At 57.0% G+C, this 21,598-nt stretch overlaps 2 protein-coding genes and 1 non-coding gene across 3 annotated transcripts in view; all 3 read left to right on the top strand.

Annotated features, from left to right (window-relative positions):
* C8G (complement C8 gamma chain) overlaps positions 1-21,598 on the top strand; it is a 618,926-nt gene that overhangs the window by 141,813 nt on the left and 455,515 nt on the right. The gene's annotated exons all lie outside the window — the stretch shown is intronic.
* Positions 1,271-20,886, top strand: MAN1B1 (mannosidase alpha class 1B member 1). Its single transcript, XM_017505542.1, is given in 14 exon segments — positions 1,271-1,333; positions 1,336-1,506; positions 2,362-2,470; positions 3,311-3,447; positions 9,671-9,825; positions 11,191-11,300; positions 13,069-13,254; positions 13,783-13,931; positions 14,252-14,440; positions 17,869-18,059; positions 18,346-18,466; positions 18,919-19,116; positions 19,197-19,328; positions 20,092-20,886. Coding segments are annotated over 14 exon segments (2,100 nt in total). The 5' UTR covers positions 1,271-1,285; the 3' UTR covers positions 20,296-20,886.
* On the top strand, positions 7,845-7,930 carry LOC119467851. The gene has a single exon (XR_005196480.1). It is a non-coding gene; the product is annotated as a small nucleolar RNA SNORD62 (small nucleolar RNA).

Genomic DNA, 21,598 nt, shown 5'->3' with positions numbered 1-21,598 from the left:
AAAAAAAAAAAAAAAAAAAAAGACCAAAGGTTAGCAGGGTTTGCCGCAGGCCCCGGCGTTAGCTGACTGGCCAAGACAGCCATTGTTAATGTATGTGTGAGGGCTTCTTCATGACCTCCAGACTCTATAGAATGTGACAGAAGTGACTCCATTTGGGTAAAGGCAAGTGTCACAGGGGGCAGAGACCAAGAGAGACCTCAAGATGACCCCTAGAAAGGCAGGGGAACAGAGACGAGCCACGTACTGAGCTGCCAGGGTGGGGGGCGGGCCCTCCAGACACCCAGAAATGCCGCAGCCAGGACCGTGGGATGCGCAGACTCGCCCAAGGGGCAGCGGGCAGCTTGGCCAGCAGAGAACGAGAGAGGGGCCGAGGCTGAGGTTCCAGGGAAGAATCCAGGAAGGGAGGGCCTCGGGCGGCCAGGGACGTCGCTCTGTCATTTGGGGGAGGACAACGCGCGCAGAAAGCGCAGTCATCTCAAGCTGACCTCCGAGGCTAGCGGGTTCGAGGGCCGGCGTGTCTGAAAGCCCCGGCCCGTCTACGGCGCGGGGACTGTGGGTCTGGCCCGCCGCTCGGCCCCTGCCCAGGCGCATCGCTCGAGCCCCGGCGGAGCGGCCAGCTTGGCTCGGGGTAGCGGCCGCCCCAGCCCGGGTGCCGCCCAGCTTCGCCACGCCCTGCGGGGTCCGCGACCTCGGGAGGGTCCGGTCCTTCCCTCGGCCCCCGCGGGGCCGCGCCCCGGTGAGGCCATGGGCTCCTTGCCGGTGACCACGCGACCAGGGTGGCCCCCAGCCCAGGACGGCGCCCAAGGGCGGCCCAGCTCCATCCCCGCGCCGCGGGCCCGGGACCAAGGCGTCGAGCGCCGGGGACGCCTGCCAATATGGCGGCGCCGCCCGGCCGCCTCCCCGGCTCCGGGGTGTCTGCGTGTTCCCGCGAGTGCGCGGGCAAAGCCGGGGCCGCCCGACTACAGGAGGCGAGAGGAGCCCAGCTCCAGCACCGCGGAGCGACCCACGCGGGATCCGCGGCAGCGACCACGCCCCGGGAGGATCCCAGGACCGCCCTGTTGCCACCGCCGCGCCCCGGGCGTATCTGGGCATGCGCGGCCGGGCGCAAACGCGGTGAACCCGAGGGCTGGGCGGAGCCGCAGCTGTTCTCTGACGCAGCGCCGCAGAACGCAGCCTCGCCCGCTGGAACGTAGCGGCGACCGGCGCAGGCGCAGTGACTTTAGGGAGACGCAGCGCATGCGCAGTCGCGTAGCCGTGCGATGGGCGGGCTGTTGACGGCGGTGCAATGGCTGCCTGCGAGGGCCGAAGGAGAGGAGCTCTCGGTTCTTCCCAGAGTCGGACCTCCTGACGCCGCCAGTGGGCGGGGTCCCCCGGGCCGTCGCCACCACCGTTGTCATGTACCCGCCGCCGCCGCCGCCGCCTCATCGGGACTTCATCTCGGTGACGCTGAGCTTTGGCGAGACCTACGACAACAGCAAGAGTTGGCGGCGGCGCTCGTGCTGGAGGGTGAGGGCCGCGCCGGGCCGACCCGGGACCGGGGCCGCTGCGCCCGCCGCCCTCCCTGCCTGCAGCTTCGAGCGGGGCCTGGGCGGGAGGACACGACTCCCCCGGCGCCGGCCTGTCCACCCCTTCCCTACAAAAAAGGGCAAATGTGCGTTCCGGGTCGGGGCAGTCGTGGTCGGCTCGCCTGCAGCGGTCTCAGTGGCCCGAATTCTGCGGGGCGGTGGTGGGAGGAGGTCTCGGAGCCCTAGCAGGTTGTCTGGGCCTCGTTCGCTTTTCTGCAAGGTCCTGGCCTAGGCCCTGGTTCCTCCTGGAGCGGAAACCAATAGTTCCTTACAGTGTTTGCTCCCCTCGGTACAGTGAGAAATGAGCCCCTCGTGGTTGGCTCCTAGTGTGTTGGTGGTGGGCTCAGGCTGAAGGGCATCGATAACTTACCACATCCGGACACGTGCATGGCCTGGGCGGGGCTTGGGCTCCATCTGGGGGAATCGCGGGAATCTTTCTTCACTGCTGATGAAATGTGACAGAAATGTTTCTATTTTTCTTATTTTTATCACACCCGAACCAGTGTACTAATGACATCTAGAGTGTTGTCTCAGCAACGTTCATACTCCCTGGTGGGAGGCAGCTTCTCCCCATTCAAAAGAAGTAGAGCTGGCTGGTTGCTGTGGCTCATGCCACGTTCCAGCCGCTGCGCTCCAGCCTAGGTCTGACAGACTGAGACCCTGTCTCCAAAAGAAAAAGAAATAGAACTGAACACTGGATCTTTACGAATTCCTTATTGTCCTCACAGTTTGTGACAGTTGAGACTTTCCATGTGATACTTTCAGTAAGAAATGTCATTCTCTGTACCTCCCTTAGAAATGGAAGCAACTGTCAAGATTGCAACGGAATGTGATTCTCTTCCTCCTTGTCTTTTTGATTTTCTGTGGACTTCTCTTCTACATCAACTTGGCTGACCATTGGAAAGGTATCAGAAACACATATATTTGAAAATGGTATCTGTGTTGAGGGTTGATCGGGCAGAAGCAATCTTGCATTCTACCTTAAACAGCTCCAAGAGGCATATGTGGCAACGAATTGGCAAGAAATCAAGATAAAGAGAAAGGTAGAGCTGTATTTAACCACCTGGCTAGAACACAGATCTTAATTTGATGCTGTCTGACTGCTTTCTAGGTATCTGGTGTAAGTACTGTTATGTCCAGCCTCTCTCATAGAGTAAGTCAGCTCATGGACTTGAACACAGCCTAAATAACCACACTAATTTTGTAGCATACATTAGCGTGTGTTTGGAAAGGAACAGGCAGGGTTCTCATGAGGACGTAGAGAATCTTTTCTGCCTTTGCCTAAGATGCTTCTCTTAGGAGCAAAGCTAAAGGGGTCCTGCAGGTTGCTCATGTGCCCCAGTGCCACATGCTGAACTTCACTGAATGTAAGGCCCCAGGCTCCTTGCCCACTTGGCCAGGGTGGCCCCCAGCCCAGGACGGTACCCAAGGGTGGCCCAGCCCCATCCCTGCACCGTGGTCCCAGGACAGACGCCAGGTGCCCATCTGTCACATGCTGAACTTCCCTGGTTGGAAAATGGGAAAGCAAAAATGTGGGGTTCTGTATCATGGATGAGGACACACACTGTCAAGTGTTTTGAAAAGATTTCATTCCCTTGGGCCATTGTTGAATTCATTCCGGTGACTGTCAGGCCTCATAATGTTGGTTTGTAATGGATAATGCCTGCCAAGTGTTTTTATGAAGCAATTTAAATCTCTTGTAGGCCTTGTGGTATATTTGAAATAAAATAGCTTCTCTCATTCAGCTCTGGCTGTCAGGCTAGAGGAAGAGCAGAAGATGAGGCCAGAAATCACAGGGTTGAAACCAGCAAATCCACCTGTCTTACCAGCTCCTCAGAAGGCAGACACCAACCCTGAAGACTTCCCAGAGATTTCATCGCAGGTACTTTGAGCACATGGTGTGGAGTTCTAACGGGGGTCCCATCCAGAGGCGTTTCAAACCATTGAAGATCGAGAAGAATTATTTTCCTTTACCATGTGTTCCATGTGTTGGCCTGTCTCTCATCTGGACTGGTTGAATACTACTTGGGTAAGGAGAGGCACAGTCTTTGCTTCATTCTTGAACACCAGCCAAGGCCAGTTACCATTTTAGTTCTGACCGTGCAGTGTTGAATAAGATGGACTTGTTTTCTCTTGAGTGGCCACAGCTGGTAGGAGAGGCTGGTGAGAAGCCAGCCGCAGACGGGCAGAGGCAGGTGGCACACGGTGTACGTCCTGTGTGGAAAAGAGCAGGGCGCTGGGGAAGAGCAGTGGCTGGATCTGAGGGCCCAGGGGAGCCCGTGGCACTGAGGGCAAGATCTGAGGGCTGAGAAGCTGCTGGCACCGGGCAGGGTGGGGAGAGGCCGACTTGAGCCCGAGTGAAACTGCCTGAGGCAAGGGGGACCTTGGCATACTGCGGAAGGTGAAATTCCCAGGGCTGGGAGCGGAGCGGGGGCTGGCTCAGTCCAGCCGTGGTCCTGCAGGTCCTGGAGGCAGCACTGGAGTTTTCAGCTGATGTATACGGGAAGATTTTGGCGTGGACTGTGTGTCTGAGAGAGATGTTTACCCTGAAACTGCTCTGGCTACAGGTGGAGACGCAGTGGAGGGCAGGAGGCCAGAAGAGCTGCCTGGCCGTGGGAAAAGCTGAGTGCGGGGAGGAGTCCAAAGGAATGGGCTGGAAGAGGGAGGGCAGGTCCCCGGTGGAGGGGCTACCATGGAGCTCCGTTTTGGATCTGCCCAGCGTGAGATGCCTGGGAGGTACCGTGGAGACCGTGGTGGGCAGGGTGTGCCAGGATCAGAGTCTGCCAGAGGAGACAGGGTTTAGGAGTTCCTAGGTATGGATGGTTTGTGTCGTCCGCAAAGGTTGGAGGAAGGGGCCAGCCTGGCTGAAAAGATTGGGATCAGGGAGGAGGGCAAGGGCAGTGGAGACTGGGAATGGGTCAGGAGGCTGCCGCAGAAGCAGGAAAATGTCCTGTCAGTGAAGGTTTGGATCAGGAAGAACAGCCACATCCCCGACGCCCCTGGGAACACCAGTGCTGACTCTGATGTGGCTGCTCAGAACCCTCTGAAGGCCCTTAGGGTGTTAGGTACTATTGTTGGTGCAGCTGTGACTGTATCTAGGAGATGTGGGAGTGCGCTGGGAGCTTCCCCTGTGGCGGAAGTCCTCAGCACCAGATGAAGGTTTCACTTCCCTGCAGGGGTGTCACAGGGACAGACAGGAAGCGCTTTCTAACAGCAGCCTTGGGAGTCGTCACCTGCTGAGGAACAGCTCCTGGGCTGGGAGGTGGAGGTGGGCTCCTGCCCACTGGCCAAGGATCCCAGCAAGAGGGGCATTGGCCCCCATGAGCTTGGCCGCTCTCAGACTGCCATGGGGGTGTTTAGGTTTCTTTCTTTTTCTTTCTTTCTTTTTTTTTTTTTGATACAGAGTCTTGCTCTGTCGCCCAGGCTGGAGTGCAGTGAAGCAATCTTGGCTCACTGCAACCTCAACCTCCCAGTTCAAGCCATTCTCCTGCCTCAGCCTTCCGAGTAGCTGGGACTATAGGCACGTGCCACTATGCCCGGCTAATTTTTTGTATTTTTAGTAGAGATGGGGTTTCACTGTGTTAGGTTGGTCTTGATCTCCTGACTTCGTGATCTGCCCGCCTCGGCCTCTCAGTGCTGGGATTATAGGCATGAGCCACTGCACCCAGCTGATTTCTTTTTTTTTCTTTTTCCTAGAGACAGTCTCGCTCTGTCACCCAGGCCGAAGTGCAGTGTTGTGATCTTGGCTTTCTGCAACCTCCGCCTCCCGGGTTCAAGGAATTCTCCTGCCTCAGCCTCCTGAGTAGCTGAGATTATAGGCGCACGCCACTACGCCCGTGTAATTTTTATATTTTTAGTAGAGATGGGGTTTCACCATGTTGGCCAGGCTGGTCTTGAACTCCTGACCTCATGATCCACCCGCCTCAGCCTCCCAAAGTGCTGGGATTACAGGCGTGAGCCACTGCGCCCGGCCAGATTTACATTATAATAGAGATGAGGTCTTGCTGTGTTGCCCAGACTAGTCTCCAATTCCTGAGCTGAAGTGATCCTTCTGTCTCAGTCTCCCAAAGTGCTGGGATCACAGGCATGAGACACCACACCTGGCTGACTTCAAATGTTATGGGGGCTGAGGGGAGAAAATGGGAACATCCAGAATTATTAATGGGAAGAAAACACGACCGCACGTGATGCCTGTACCCACTGCAACTCTTGAAACATTTGGTGTATGTCCTTCAGTTTATTTGGGTCAGGCATGGTGGTTCACACTTGGAATCCCAGCACTTTTCAGAGGCCAAGGGAGGCTGAGTGCTTGAGCCCAGCCTGGGCAACATGGTGAGACCCCATCTGTACCAAAAAAAAAAAAAAAAAAATTAGCCAGGCATGGTGGCACATGCCAGTAGTCCCAGCTCCCTGGGAGGCTGACATGGGAGGATCGCCTGAGCTTGGGAGGTTGAGGCTGCAGTGAGCTATGATCCAGCCTGGGTGACAGGGAGACCCTGTCTCAAGAAAAAAATAATAATTTTATTTGGACACACACATGTATGCGTAATTGAGGGTGAGGGTCTGGATTGGTATTTGGATACACATGTACATATGTAATTGAGGGTTAGGGGCTGGGTTGGTATTTGGATACACATGTATGTATGTAATTGAGGGTTAGGGGCTGGGTTGGTATTTGGATACACATGTACATATGTAATTGAGGGTTGGGGGCTGGGTTGGTTCCTGTTTTTTTCATGCGCATTATGAGATATTCCCTTTCACGCAGATTTTTATAGCTCTTTTCCATTGCATGGATAAACCATCATTTGTTAAATAATTCATCTGTTGATTCTTTCTTCATTTGTTACATCCATTGTCCATAAACCATTATGAGTTAAAGGTTGTGTAAATTTTGATGTCTAATGACGGGTATCATGACACGCTGTTCCCAAACTTGCTTCCCCTGCTACGGGCCCTGAGAGTGCTACCACCGCAGCCCTGGGTGTTCTCGTGGTGGAAATGTCTCCCACACGGCAGTCAAAAGCGGGTGCCTGCTTTTTGTGGACGTTTGTGTCCCCCCTAGAAGCAGGGACGCTGCAGGAGGGGAGAGGGGATGAAGGGCCGCATGCGCTCCCTCCTGTAAGGCGTCCGTGTTCTTCGATGATTCTTAGGAATTTAATGTTTTCCTTTATTATTTGTAAGCCCGTTGTGAGTTAGAACATTTCATCCTTTACTGAGTATGCTTCTTATGACTTAACAGGCTTAGAAATTAGTTTTAGGCAACTTTGCTGTATAGCAGCAATAATCAATTAGAAATATGAAGAGATCTCAGCAGGGCGTGGTAGCTCACACCTGTAAACTCAGCACTTTGGGAGGCTGAGGCAGACAGATCACTTGAGGTTTGAGGTCAGGAGTTTGAGACCAGCCTGGCCAACATGGTGAAACCCCATCTCTACTAAAAATATAAAAATTAGCCAGGCGTGGTTGTGCGCAGCTGCAATCCCAGCTATTCAGGAGGCTGAGGCACTAGAATCACTTGAGCCTGGGAGGCAGAGGTTGCAGTGAGCTGAGCTTGTGCCTGGGCGATAGAGTTTCACTCAATCTCAAAAAAAAAAAAAAAAAGAGAAAACAGAGCTCCATTATAATAACAAGAAAAGAATGCCACCCATTTAACAAAGCTTTTCAGAGCAAAGTACAGCTGACTACACGTACCAAGAACCAAGCTAAAGGAACAGCTGATCGCCACAAGAAGAGGACTCTAAAAGCTCTGCTTGCACATTTTCGCCCTGCTTTTGAAGGGGAAATCATGGACTTAGAAGTTGTATTTAAACATAAAAATGAACTTGGTAATTCTTCTGGGTTTAAAAACCAAAGAAGAAAGAATGCCACCAAATTCATAGGCATAATCCGTATGAATAAAACTATAAAACTCAAAAAATACTTGACCTAAATATTAGACAGTGTATTCTTCTGCTATAAAGGTATAAATTCGGCCGGGTGCGGTGGTTTACACCTGTAATCCCAGCACTTTGGGAGGCTGAGACTGGTGGATCACTTGAGGCCAGGAGTTCAAGATCAGCTTAGCCAGCATAGCGAAACCCCTTCTGTACTAAAAATCAAAAATAAGCCAGGCTTGGTGGTGCATGCCTGTAATCCCAGCTACTGGGGAGTCTGAGGCAGAGAATCGCTTTTGAACCCGGGAGGTAGAGGTTGCAGTGAGCTGAGATCATGCCGTTGCACTCTGGCGTGGGTGACAGAGCGAGACTCTGTCTCAAAAAAAAAAAAAAAAAAAGATGATCTTAGTGATGTAATTCTAATAGTTCCTTCTGACCTTCCACTGTGGACTCAATAGCAGGGAGATGAAGAGGACAGTGATTGAGCCACCTGGGCAGGAAGAGGGTAGGTGAACACACAGTGGACCTGGTTACTCACACCTGTCATCTCCGCACCCGAGAGGCTGAGGTGGGCAGATTGCTTGAACCCAGGAGTTCGAGACCAGCCTGAGCAACATAGTGAGAGACCCTGTCTCTATGTAAAAAAAAAAAAAAAACAGGCTGGGGCCAGGCGAAGTGGCTCACGCCTGTAATCCCAGCACTTTGGGAGGCCAAGACGGGTAGATTGCTTGAGACTAGGAGTTCAAAACCAGTCTGGCCAACATGGTGAGACCCTGTCTCTACTAAAAATACAGAAAATCAGCCGGGCGTGGTGGTGGGCATCTGTAATCCCAGTTACTCAGGAGGCTGAGACAAGGAGAATCGCTTAAACTTGGGAGGTAGAGGTTGCAGTGAGCTGAGATCATGCCGTTGCACTCTGGCGTGGGTGACAGAGCGAGACTCTGTCTGGGATTACAGGCATATACCACCATGCCTGGCTAATTTTTTTGTATTTTTTAGTAGAGATGGGGTTTCGCCACCTTGGCCAGGTTGGTTTTGAACCCCTGACCTCAGGTGATCCATTTGCCTCAGCCTCCCAAAGTGCTGGCATTACAGGCGTGAGCCACTGCACCCAGCCATAAGTCAGTGTTCTTTCCTTTAAAAAAAAAAAAAAAAAAGTAGAACAGTCTATCCATCAGTAAAATACAAAATTATGGTTTGGGCTGGGTGCGGCGGCTCCAACCTGTCATCCCAGCACTTTGGGAAGCCAAGGGAGGAGGAATTCATGAGGCCAGGAGTTTGAGACCAGCCTGGGCAACATAGGCAGACCCTGTCTCTGTAATAATAATAATAATTATTATAATTAAGGTTTGGTAATACCATGGAAAACCGGCCATAGGAGGGAATGAATTTACCTCTAGCTGCGCACAGGAGTGTCTAAGCCTCAGTCCGTGACTATGTGCAGCAGGGCCCTACTTTCCTGTGGTCCTGTTTACGTGGGGAAGGGAGGAGAGGGGTGGGGCTCTGTGCCTGCATGTGGGGAGACACGGGATGGTGAGGTGGGGGCGGGTAGAAGACCCGCGACACACGGTGGGGCGCCTGACAAGGGGAACGCGGCTCCCTGTGTGGTCGGAATTTGTGCTTCGTAGCAAGGGTGTGGGCGCCTTCCGCACGTTGCGGGTGACTCTGTGTGGGCACCTCCATATGTGGGCGCCTTCGTCACGTTGCGGGTGACTCTGGGCGCCCTCGTCACGTTGCGGGTGACTCTGTGGGCACCTTCGTCACGTTGCGGGTGACTCTGTGGGCACCTTCGTCACGTTGCGGGTGACTCTGGGCGCCCTCGTCACGTTGCGGGTGACTCTGGGCGCCCTTGTCACGTTGCGGGTGACTCTGTGGGCACCTTCGTCACGTTGCGGGTGACTGTGGGAGGCCTGGGGACCCAGAGCTGTTGCTGGTGTTTGCTCCAGCTCATTCTCGTTAACGCTTTAGGACTTGTGAGAGTTTTGAAATATTTGCGCCATGGGAGGGGCTTAAGTGCTTTGCCTGGGGCAGTTGAGCCAGTTGGCAGTGTCCCCAGGCTCCTAAGATCTGTCTCCTGAAGCTGCCTATCGTATTTTAAACCAGAGTATTGAGTCTGAAGACGGAAGCTCAGTCGGGAGGTGTGGGCTACACCTGAGAGCATCCCTTACAGGGAAAGAAGGGCAGCTTGCAGGTGCCCAGTGACTTCCTGTGTGACCCATTTCTATCCAGAAGTCACCAAGGCTCATCCAGCGGGGACCACCTCACCTGCAGATTAGACCCCCCAGCCAAGATCTGAAGGATGGGACGCAGGAGGAGGCCAAGAAAAGGGAAGAAGCCCCTGTGGGCACCCGCCCGGACGGAGACCCGCAGAGGACGGTCATCAGGTACGCAGCGCAGGGCTTTCTGTTTCGGAAAACAAGACAGCGAAAAACAGTGTTGTGTCCGCGGTGGACTCTTCTTGGAAACTAACAGTGGATGCTCTGTCATCTGTCGTCATTAACCTTGGATTACAGAGTCGAATTTTTAAAACTGGAGGTCAGAGCTGAAGTAGGTCCCTGCTTCTGTCCTCGTGGTATGCAGTCATGTTTCAGAACGAGACCATTTCATGTGTGTGTGAAGGGTGCATGGGTGGGTGGCGGGGGGTCTCGGGTCAGAGGACGGGGAGCTGGGCTCAGAGTTGGACAGGCTGCCTGGGCCGTCCCTTCCCGAGCCCCATCTGTTTGGGCAGTGAGCAGAGGGAGAGGGAGTTGCCTGTGCCAGGCTCCTAGGGTGCTGCCTCCGCCCACGTGGTCAGGGTCCAGGTTGTGGTCCCGGTGAGGCCTCGGCACTGGAGGTGTCTCAGCCTCGTTGCTGGCTCCGTGTTATGCTCGTAGAAACAGAGTTGCTGTAGTTGAGGTGGAAGGAAGGGCTCCCCCATCCTCCCTCCGTGGCAGAGTGTGGGTCAGACCTGAGCTGTGCCCTATGGACAGAGGCAGGGCCAGTGAGGGCTGCTGGGAAGGAGTGGCCTGAGACGGGGTCCTCAGCTGTGAGGGGTGGGCTCTGAGGAAACGGGCCCAGAGGCCCTGAGCTCAGGCTCGTGGTGAGAGCCGTGGACGTGTGCACGTGAGCGGTCCTCACCGCCACGAGGAGAATTTGCAGGCGGCTGCACTCTAGTTAGCATTCGCATGAATGCAAGGAGGCGTTACGTTCAGAGCAAAAGAGCCTCGGACCTCAGCTTGTAAAGGTACCATGTTTCTACTCCAGCATGTAAACCGTCAGTGGCTGTAAGAGGCCTTTCACTGAGCTGGGGCAGGTTCTCCGCAGGCCCCTAAGAGAACGTGCGCTTGGGCCCAGCCACAGCTAGGAGGTTGTGCAGCAAGCCCTCCACACGGGCTCACAGCCGCGCTCTAGATGGAGAGTCTGGGGTGCCATGTGTCCCATGTAGGGACAGCAGAGTCTGTGTGGCCATCCTGGGGTCACCTCACTGTCACTAGTGCCGTTTGGATGACAGATTCTCTGGTCCTCCACTGTAGAGGCCCCCCACCTTCGACTTCTGCAGTGGTATTTCTTACGATTCCCCAGGCCGGGCCCGACCCTGGAGCAGCGCTGTGTCTTGGCGCTCAGGCACGGGAGCTCAGGGCCAAGTTGTGTTTCACTGCAGGGAGATGGGACCGTGATGGGTGCAGGGCCCTGCCTCAGCCGTGTCAAGCGTGGGGGTGGGAAACGTGGCAGGTTTCATGGCAGCTGACGCCCTTCCTTCTCCCCCAAAGCTGGAGGGGAGCAGTGATCGAGCCTGAGCAGGGCACTGAGCTCCCTTCAAGAAAAGCAGAAATGCCCACGAAGCCTTCCCTGCCACTGGCCAGGACACAAGGCCCGCCAGGTGAGGCCATTCCTGCGCCCCTTCCTCCCTGGGTGCTCAGGGGCTGGGGGCTGTAGCTGACGGGTGTGAGCCTTGTCTTGGTCATGGTGCCCCCTGGCCCTGACATGCACCTTACCCTTTGGCATCACCTGCTGTCTGAGTCCTCATGTGTTCTGCAGCCTTGGTGACACCACGTGGCTCTTGGCTTGCTGTCCCTGAGCATGTGGCTGCAGAGGAGTGTGTGTGTGGGCGGTTTGCATCTGGGCCAGGCCGCCCCACGGGATCTGTGGAGCCCGCTGCCCGCACTGTGTCCTGTCTCAGGCCTGGCCAGTCCCACGCCACTCTGGAGGCCGCTTCATTCTGAGCACCATTTGCTGGGGCTTCCCAGGTGCTGACCTTTGGCCAAGCTCCTTGTGTGCGGCCACTTTCAGCCCCATGACACCCTGGGACACAGTAAGCGGCTCATCCTCCCCTTCCAGAGACAGAAAGCCAGGTGACGTCAGCCACCGCCAGGGTGGTTTGCTTGTCTGTGGGGACCCATGGCAGATCACTGAGCCCGGAGCCCTGCTCTCATCATGTCCCAGGTGCCTCTGAGGTGGGGAGGGAGCCCAGATCTGGGACTCCCAGCCCCAGGCCTGTGAGAGACGTGTAGCAGTCTCTGCGGTATTCATGAGTGCCGTCAGCACGAGGCGGCGGCCTCGGAGCCTTCTCAGATGGCGCCGTTACCGACGTCAGTCCACACACCAGTTTGTATGTTGGCCGGACGTGGTGGGTCATGCTTGTGATCCTAGCACTCTGGGAGGCTGAGGTGGGAGGATCACTTAGTCTGGGAGTTCAAGACCAGCCTGGGCAACATACTGAGTCCCCATCTCTATAAAAAAAAAAAACAGTTTCTTAGGAGATGGAGTCTCGCTCTGTCACCTCACTGCAACCTCTGCCTTCCCGGTTCAAGCAATTCCTGCCTCAGCCTCCCCAGTAGCTGACATTACAGGCGTGCACCACCACACCCGGCTAAGTTTTGTATTTTTAGTAGAAACGGGGTTTCACCATGTTGGCCAGGCTGGTCGTGAACTCCTGACCTCAGGTGATCCTCCTGCCTCAGCCTCCCAAAGTGCTGGTATTATAGGCATGAATTATTGCACTGAGCCAAAAAATACATTTAAAAAAAAAAAGGAAGAAGGCAACTCCATGCGTCTGTGCAGGGTGATTTCCTGTGAGGCACCTGAAGCCCATGTGGCAGAGTGAGTGTGACTGAGGGTGTTGTGGGGTGAGCACGGGTGACCGAGGGTGCGGCAGAGTTAGTGCGGGTGACCAAGGGTGCAGCGCAGTCAGTGCGGGTGACCGAGGGTATCCGGTCAAGATCTGCACCATCAGCGGTGGTCACTCTGAGTTGGCACCACACTCACCCACCGCTCCACAGGCAGGCCGTGCTCACTGTGTCATCCCAGCGCCTTCGGGGCAGCCACCCTTGTCCCCTTTGGCCAGAGGTCACTGCAGCCCAAGGAGGGCATCCTTCCCGGGCCCCGGTTGGAGGTTCGTGGGCCCCAGGCAGGTGGTTGGGTGCCAGGTGCCGTCCTGTGCAGCCTCCAGAGGCCTCAGGCCCTTGGCAGGTTGTGTTCTCCCTGGGGGCTGCTGCTGCCTTTGTGGCCCCAGCCTTGCTGTGCCCACCGCTGCCCTTCCCATCATCCCACACCCGCCGGGGTCACAGCAGCACTCTGCCTGAGGGTTTCCGTCTGTGCCGATGCCAGGACCACGTCTGCCATGGCCCATGTTCTCTCTCCCCTGCTAGCGAATCCAAACTATCGCCAGAAGGGGGTGATTGACGTCTTCCTGCACGCGTGGAAAGGGTACCGCAAGTTCGCCTGGGGCCACGACGAGCTGAAGCCCGTGTCCAGGTCCTTCAGCGAGTGGTTTGGCCTCGGTCTCACTCTCATCGACGCCCTGGACACCATGTGGATCTTGGGTCTGAGGAAAGGTACCTGGCCGCTTCTGGGGAGGGGCTGAGCCCTGCGCGTGGGCCTCGCGTGCTGAAGCAGACTGTGTGGGCTGCACGTGGGACTGAAAGCTGCTGTCTGCATCTGACCGTGGGTTTTCCCTTCTGGGCGCAGGAGAATGATAACGCCCCAGAATGGGGGGTTTTCTTGAGGCAGTCTCACGGTGTGGCCCAGGCGGGAGTGCAGTGACACCATCTCAATTCCCTGCAGCCTCTGCCTCCCAAAGCGGTCCTGACCCCTCATCCTCCTCCGTAGTTGGGCCCACAGGCACGCGCCACCACATCCAGTTAACTTTTGTATTTTTAGTAGAGATGGGGTTTTGCTGTGTTGCACAAGCTGGTCTCGAACTCCTGGGCTCAAGTGATCCTCTGGCCTTGGCCTCCCAAAGTGCTGGGATTACAGGTGTGAGCCCCCAGGCCCACCAGGCGCATTTTAAAGACAGACAGATCGTAAGAAGATGCTGGAGCCGTCTTGGTCTCTGCATCACCCTTTACCGTTTCACGTCACAGAATTTGAAGAAGCCAGGAAGTGGGTGTCGAAGAAGCTGCACTTCCAGAAGGACGTGGACGTGAACCTGTTTGAGAGCACGATCCGCATCCTGGGGGGGCTCCTGAGCGCCTACCACCTGTCCGGGGACAGCCTCTTCTTGAGGAAGGCGGTAAGTGTCCCGGGGTGTCTGCAGGGAGATGGTGGGCTCCACTCAAGAAGCTACCACTTGAACAGGCTGTGGGGACATGACCGTTCCCATTTCCCACGCACTGGGATCTGTTGCTGAGCCCGTATTCGTGAACTGCTGGCTACTGCGCCTTGTAGAGAAATTCCCTCGGTGCAGAGTGGTGCCCGTCTCCTTTGCTGCTGTGTTGGCCGCAGAGAGCCTTCTGCATCGCCACTGAGCCAAGAAAGGGGGCGAGTGTTGTGGCATGTAGGCGAGGCCTCTGGTGACCTGACACGGTGGTTCTCTGCTCTGCTGGAACACAGGAGGATTTTGGAAATCGGCTAATGCCTGCCTTCAGAACACCCTCCAAGATCCCTTACTCGGATGTGAACATCGGCACCGGCGTTGCCCACCCACCGCGGTGGACCTCCGACAGCACGGTGGCCGAGGTGACCAGCATTCAGCTGGAGTTCCGGGAGCTCTCGCGCCTCACAGGGGCTAAGAAGTTTCGGGTAAGGGGTGGGCCCTCCGGCCGGACGGTTCCCCTCTAGCCACCCTTTGACCCTTTGCTTATCACAGCAAGTGCGCTGTGTGTGTGTGTGTGTGTGTGAGAGAGAGAGAGAGAGATAAAACATAAAATGCGTGGCCGTAACCATTTCCAGGAGTGCAGGTCAGTGACGTCACATGAGTGTGTATTGATGATGTGCAGCCATCAGCTCCATCCACCTCCAGAGCCCTTTCCATCTGAAAACGGAAGCTGCCCCTATCACACAGTGACCCCTCATGTCCTTCCCCCGTCCCTGGAAAACACCACCATTCAGCTTTCTCCCTGGACCTCACTGGTTCCTCATGTGAGTGGTGTCATACACAGATTTTGTTTTTTGGAGATGGAGTGTCGCTGTGTCTCCTGGGCTGGAGTGCAGTGGCACGATCTTAGCTCACTGCAGCCTCTGCACCTCAGTTTCCCGAGTAGCTGGGATTACAGGCACCACCACGCATGGCTAATTTTTATATTTTTAGTGGAGATGGAGTTTCACCGTGTTGGCCAGGCGGGTCTTGAACTCCAGCCTCACGATCCACCCGCCTTGGCCTCCCGAAGTGCTGGGGTGACAGGCGTGAGCCGCTGTGCCTCGCTGATTCGTCCTTTTATTCGGGCTCCTTTCACGCAGCGTACTGTCTTTAAGCTTCACCTGTGAAGGACGGTTCAGAAATTCCTTTTAAAGGCTGAGCGTCTCCTGCATGGCTAGGCCTCCCTCCGCCACTGGTCGCCAGGGCTGTGCCGTTCTGACTGCTGTGGGCGCCGCTGTGGTAAGGGTGGGTGCACACCCCTGCCTGAGGCTCTGCTTTGGCTCTTTTGAGTAGCAGAGGTGGAAACGCTGGATCACGGGATCACGTGGTAGTTCAGTGTTTAATTTTTGAGGCCCCACTATACTGTTTCCACAGCGGCAAAACCATGTCACGTTCCTGCCAGCGGGGCGTGGGGCTCAGCCGTCCACGCCCTCGCCACCCCTGTTCTGTGGCAGCGGCGTCCCCATGGCCTCCCATGGCGGTTTTGATGTGCATTTCCCAAATGGCGAACAGTGCTGGGGATCGTGTGCTGTGCCTGTTGGCCATTCGTGCATCTTGGAGAAACGGCCATTAAGTCGTTTGCCTGTATTGTTTTTTTTTTTTGAGGCGGTTTAGCTCTTTCACCCATGCTGGAGTGAAGTGGCGCGATCTTGGCTCACTGCAGCCTCCACTCCACCAGGTTCAAGCGAGTCTTCTGCCTCAGCCTCCAGAGTAGCTGGGATGATAGGTGCCCATCACCACGCTCAGCTAATTTTTGTATTTTTAGTGGAGTTGTGGTTTCACCATGTTGGCCAGGCTGGTCTGGAACTCCTGAGCTCAGGTGATCCACCTGCCTTGGCCTCCCGAAGTGCTGGGATTATAGGTATGAGGCTTCTTACTTATTTATTTATTTTTTTGTTAACTCAACATAATTCATAGGTTCACTGCTGGTGTGTTTGTTTGAGTTTGTTTTGAGTTGGAGTCTCACTCTGTCGCCCAAGCTGGAGTATAATGGTGCAATCTCAGCTCATTGCCACCTCTCTCCGCCTCCTGGGTTCAAGCAACTGTCCTGCCTCAGCCTCCTGAGTAGCTGGGCTTACAGGCAATGCGCCACCATGCCCAGCTAATTTTTGTATTTTTAGTAAAGACAGGGTTTCACCATGTTGGCCAGGCTGGTCTGGAACTTCTGACCTCAGGTGATCCCCTCTCCTTGGCCTCCCAAAGTGCTGGAGTGACAGGGTTACAGGCGTGAGCCACCGTGCCTGGCCCACTGCCTGTGGGGAGTTTGCCATGTTGAATTGTAGGAGTTCTTTATGTATTCTGTATGGTCACTCCATATCAGAAGTGGGATTTGCAAATACTTTCTTCCATCTGTTGGCTTTTTTACTTTGCTTTTGTTTTGTGTTTTTGAGAGACAGGGTCTCACTCTGTTGCCCAGGCTAGAGTGCAGTGGCCTCCTGAGTAGCCAGAACTACAGGAGCACGATGCCACACCAGGCTAATTAAAAATTTTAACAAGGGCCGGGCGCGGTGGCTCAAGCCTGTAATCCCAGCACTTTGGGAGGCCGAGGCGGGCGGATCACGAGGTCAAGAGCTCGAGACCATCCTGGTCAACATGGTGAAACCCTGTCTCTACTAAAAATACAAAAAATTAGCTGGGCATGTTGGCGCGTGCCTGTAATCCCAGCTACTCGGGAGGCTGAGGCAGGAGAATTGCCTGAACCCAGGAGGCGGAGGTTGCAGTGAGCCGAGATCGCGCCATTGCACTACAGCTTGGGTAACAAGAGCGAAACTACGTCTCAAAAAAAAAAAAAAAAAAATTTTTTTAACAAGAAATCCTGTCTCTCTTGTAGAGACAACGTTTTGCCATGTTGCCCCGGCTGATCTCAGACTCCTGGGTTCAAGCAATCTGATCACCCTGGCCTCCCGAAGTGGTGGGTTACGGTGTGAGCCGCTGTGTCTGGCCTCTTTTTACTTTGTTAATAAATATTTCCATAGATTGCAGGTTGTCATTTTCATGAATCACAGCTGGTATGTTTTTTATTGTTGCTCACGTCTTTAGCCTCACATTGGAGACCCTGTTCTTAATCATGACCTGGACATATCCCTCTTTAGAGCAGCTGTGACCACCTGTGAGCAGTGCAGCCCATACCATCCACTGAGGCTCCCATGCAGACATTTAGAAGGCCTTTCCACTGCAGCTCAGAATGGCCCCAGGCGCCCACGGGCACGCCCATGTCGCCAGCGCCACACCGGGATAAACAGCCAGGGCTTGCACTTGGCGTGGGTTTGGGTGTCTGTGTTGGGCAGAGACCGGGAGAGCCCTTGCTGGGTGTGCCCCAACCTCCCGGTGCCCTGTGCCCCTCTGTGGGCCTGGACGCCTGGTGCTGCCAGCTGGGCCTGAGTCCCAAGGAGCTGAGGGTGGCTGTGGCTTTGAGGATCAGTGGGGTGACCAGGAGGGCGTGGGGCCGGTTGTTTCGTGTCCTCGGGAGCAACACTGGGCTCAGAAGGCAGGCACACTTGCTGTCCCTCAAGCCGTGCCTGGCTAGGCCTGGCGGGCTGTCATGAGGACAGTGCTGTCCCTTTGATGCAGGGATGGTTGTGGCTGCCAGGTGCTGTCCCTTCGAGGCAGGGATGAGAGCTGTCCTGAAGACGGGCCAGCCCTGTAGTGAGCGCCTGTCAGGGGCGGTGACGTCCAGGTGCGTTGCACTGGTGGCCTGTGGCTGTGTGGTGTGGTGCCAGGACAGCTGTGGGCCGGGCACAGAGCTCTCTCTGCTGGGGGTCAGTTGGTGCCGGGTTGAGGGCGGGCAGAGCTCACAGAGCCCCTCTGCAGCTCAGCTCACCCCGCAGCTCTGCCCCAGACAGCAAACCCACCACTCTCCTTTCTGCCACAGGAGGCTGTGGAGAAGGTGACGCAGCACATCCACTCGCTGTCTGGGAAGAAGGACGGGCTGGTGCCCATGTTCATCAACACCCACAGCGGCCTCTTCACCCACCTGGGCGTGTTCACGCTGGGTGCCAGGGCCGACAGCTACTACGAGTACCTGCTGAAGCAGTGGATCCAAGGCGGGAAGCGGGAGACACAGTAAGGCCCCCAGCCCGCCCCCCTGCCCCGCCCCACAGGCCCCACCATGCCGTGTGCCAGGCCCAGCCCAGGTATTTCTGTGGGGGGCATATTCATTCATTTCTCACCATGACCTCTGAAAGGGGCCACTCTCACTAAGGACCGTGGGCTGTGTGGGGTGGCACCTTCTGTCTGGCAAGGCCAGGCCTGCTGAGCTTGCGTGGGCCCAGGATGTGCCTGTCCCTGGTGCCCCGCAGGAGCCCGTGCACCCATGCTGGTATAGTGAAGTGACTGCTGGTGTCCACAGGTTGCTGGAAGACTACATGGAAGCCATCGAGGGAATCAGAACGCACCTGCTGCGGCGCTCAGAGCCCAGTAAGCTCACCTTTGTGGGGGAGCTTGCCCACGGCCGCTTCAGTGCCAAGATGGTGAGTGTGTCCGTGGGGCCTCTGACCACCCCTTTTACCTTGGCTTCCAAGGTGCCTGAGTTGTGGTGTCAGAACAAAGAGATTCTGGCAACGGCGCCTGTGCGGAGGCCCTAGGTAGGCTGTGGCTGCCCCGCCAGGCCTGTCTCAGCAGCAGGGCAATGAGGCCTTGTGTGGCATGCAGGCAGGCAGGGCTCCCCTGGGCAGCTCCTTCCCCCAGCCCTCCCTGTGCTGGCAGCATGCAACAGGTCCTCAGGCAGTGGGGGTGTGGGGCCGTGTTGGAGGGGCCTGGCCCAGGCGGCAGCTCTGCCGTTCATGGCAGGTGCCCTTGTGTGGCCACCACTCCCAGGGTGCCAGGGGTTGAGGCAGCACTGGGCCCAGCATTGGCTGTCCGTGCAGCAGCAGGCTGAGGGCGGGGCTTGGGGTCTGGGGCTGAAGAGACCGTGTAATTCCAGGACCACCTGGTGTGCTTCCTGCCCGGGACGCTGGCTCTGGGTGTCCACCACGGCCTGCCCGCCAGCCACATGGAGCTGGCCCAGCAGCTCATGGAGACTTGTTACCAGATGAACCGGCAGATGGAGACGGGGCTCAGCCCCGAGATCGCGCACTTCAACCTTTACCCCCAGCCAGGCCATCGGGACGTGGAGGTCAAGGTGGGCCTGGGCCTGGGCCGGGGTCCCTTGGGAGGGTGCCATTGGGGCTGGCCTCGCCCTGAGCTCTGCCCTGCCCACAGCCGGCAGATAGGCACAACCTGCTGCGGCCAGAGACGGTGGAGAGCCTGTTCTACCTGTACCGCGTCACGGGGGACCGCAAGTACCAGGACTGGGGCTGGGAGATCCTGCAGAGCTTCAGCCGCTTCACGCGGGTGAGCGCCCGTCCGCCCTGTGTCCCGCCCCGGGCCACGCACAGCTGGGCTTTGGGGCTCGGGCTGGCCCTGCCCCCACAGTGGTTGTGGCCAGGTGGGGGAGGAGCGGGCTTGCTGCAGCCTTGGGGTGGCTGCGTCACAGCCTGGGGGCCCTGGCACCCTCCTTTCTGAGCTTCATGGTGTGGGACCCACAGTCCTCAAAGGGGCCGGGTACCCCTCATTTTCATCTCAGGGCATAGCCTATCTGGGGAGGGCCCCTGCTGTGGGCCCAGTATCCCCCCAGTTTAAAAGGCAGGTGCACCCATGACTGGGGCGCCATCCCCACTGTGGACCAGGTCCCCCTTCAGGTCACATCCTCCCCAGGCCATTGCCCTCTACAGCGGAGCCCCATGAGGCCTGAACGTCAGCTCCTGGCTCTGCTGTCCCATGGCCAGAGGCCCTGCTGCCTCAGCTCCCGCCATCTGCCCCGGCCCTCGGCCCTGCGCCCTGTGAGGACCCCTCAGACCACGTGCTGGGGGAGGCAGTTTCTCTCTTGGTCACTTGATGGTTGGTAGCATTTCCAGGTGGTTTCTCGTGGAACCACAGTTCGCCTGGGGGCGGCCATCATCCCAAGCCTGCGCTGGGGGCCTTGTGCACCATGGGGTGGGGGCGCCCAGCAGTGAGGCTGAGTGCGGGTGCAGGGTGCGCCAGTCTATTGAGAAGGCCGCATGCACCGTGGGGTGGGGGGCGCCCCGTCTCCTGACGACGCCCTGGCTGTGCACAGGTCCCCTCGGGCGGGTATTCTTCCATCAACAACGTCCAGGATCCTCAGAAGCCTGAGCCCAGGGACAAGATGGAGAGCTTCTTCCTGGGGGAGACGCTCAAATACCTGTTCCTGCTCTTCTCCGATGACCCGGATCTGCTCAGCCTGGACGCCTACGTGTTCAACACCGAGGCCCATCCTCTGCCCATCTGGACCACCGCCTAGTGGGGACAGCTGCTGTGGGGTGTCTTCGGGGGGCAGAGGCGCCGTGTTGGGTCTGTGGCATGTTCCAGGGGCCCATGTGGCCCCGGCAACCGCTGAGTGACCTGGGTTCCCACCTGGCTCTGGATCCCTCCTGGCCTCTGCTTTCATCAGGACGTGGTGAGGCCAAGTGAGAGCTGTCAGCCTGCGTGTGATACAGGGTGGGCTGGGCCAGCGGAGCCTCCGCCTGCTTCCCCCAGAAAATGTAATCATGACTCATGATTGTTGAAACCTGAGCACCTCTCTGTGGGCTGACCACAGGGGGCTTTGAGGTGGCCCCAGGGCCTGTGGTGACCAAATGGACCGCCCGGGGTGCAGCCCTGCCCAAGCTCATGAAGCCTCAGGCATCCCCACCCAAGGGTCCGGAGGGGCTGCCCTGACCCCACAGGCCCGAAGCTCCAGGGCTGGCTCTGGTGTTTACAAGCTGGACTCAGGGACCCTCCTGGCTGCCCCGCGGAAGCTTGGAGGGCTGGACAGCACGTCCATCTGGCTCACGGGCCACTCCAGTGGAATGGGTCTTTTCGGTGGAGATAAAAGTCGATTTGCTCTAACTGATGTCACTGTCTGTAGGGGTCTCCTAGAAAGTCCAGGTGATGTTGGGGAGGGGCAGTTCTTTGGGTCACATCTCAGAATTCAGTTTGCTGAGACTGGACTCCAGCTGTCCCCCGCCGCTGGGCAGGGAGCAGCCATGGGGTCCTCGGTGTCGCTGGCCCTGTGGGGCAGACACTTAGCAGAAGGCGTCCTCACTCCTGCGTCTCATGGGGGCCACCTCCCTGCGGGGCTGGCACTGGGGTACATGGCTAAGGGATGCTTGGGCCCAGGTTGGGCACCTCCCAGCAGCCTGGGAGGGCTGTGGCCCCGAGCCCTGGGCCGTGGCAGCAGTCATCCTCGTCACTCCACTGCCAGCTGCCGCCATCCCTGTCCCAGTGCTGACCCTGGGCCTTGACTGGGTCCCCCCAACCCTGAACCAGGTGACCTCAGGGCTGCACCGCTCATGTGAAGAATCCATCACCTTCACTTCTGGAAGACTTCCTTTCCCTGGGAAGCCAGAGCTGGTGGCAGCACAGGGCAGGGCCACCTGGACACAACCTGGGACTGACATCCGTTCTGCCAACAGAGGTCTGGGCCAAGTGTGGGCCTCTTCTCCCATCTCACACTAGACCTGACCCTGCACTCCTTCCTCTGTGTTTGGAAAGGGAACGGTGGCTGTGATGTGGCCCTGATGCCCACCCCAAGTCACACTGGGCCCAATGCTGCCCTCCTGGGC

This window comes from Cebus imitator, unplaced genomic scaffold (assembly GCF_001604975.1).
Source record: "Cebus imitator isolate Cc_AM_T3 unplaced genomic scaffold, Cebus_imitator-1.0 Scaffold339, whole genome shotgun sequence".
In the NCBI taxonomy this organism is placed as follows: domain Eukaryota; kingdom Metazoa; phylum Chordata; class Mammalia; order Primates; family Cebidae; genus Cebus; species Cebus imitator.
This window is presented reverse-complemented; position numbering and strand designations above follow the sequence as displayed.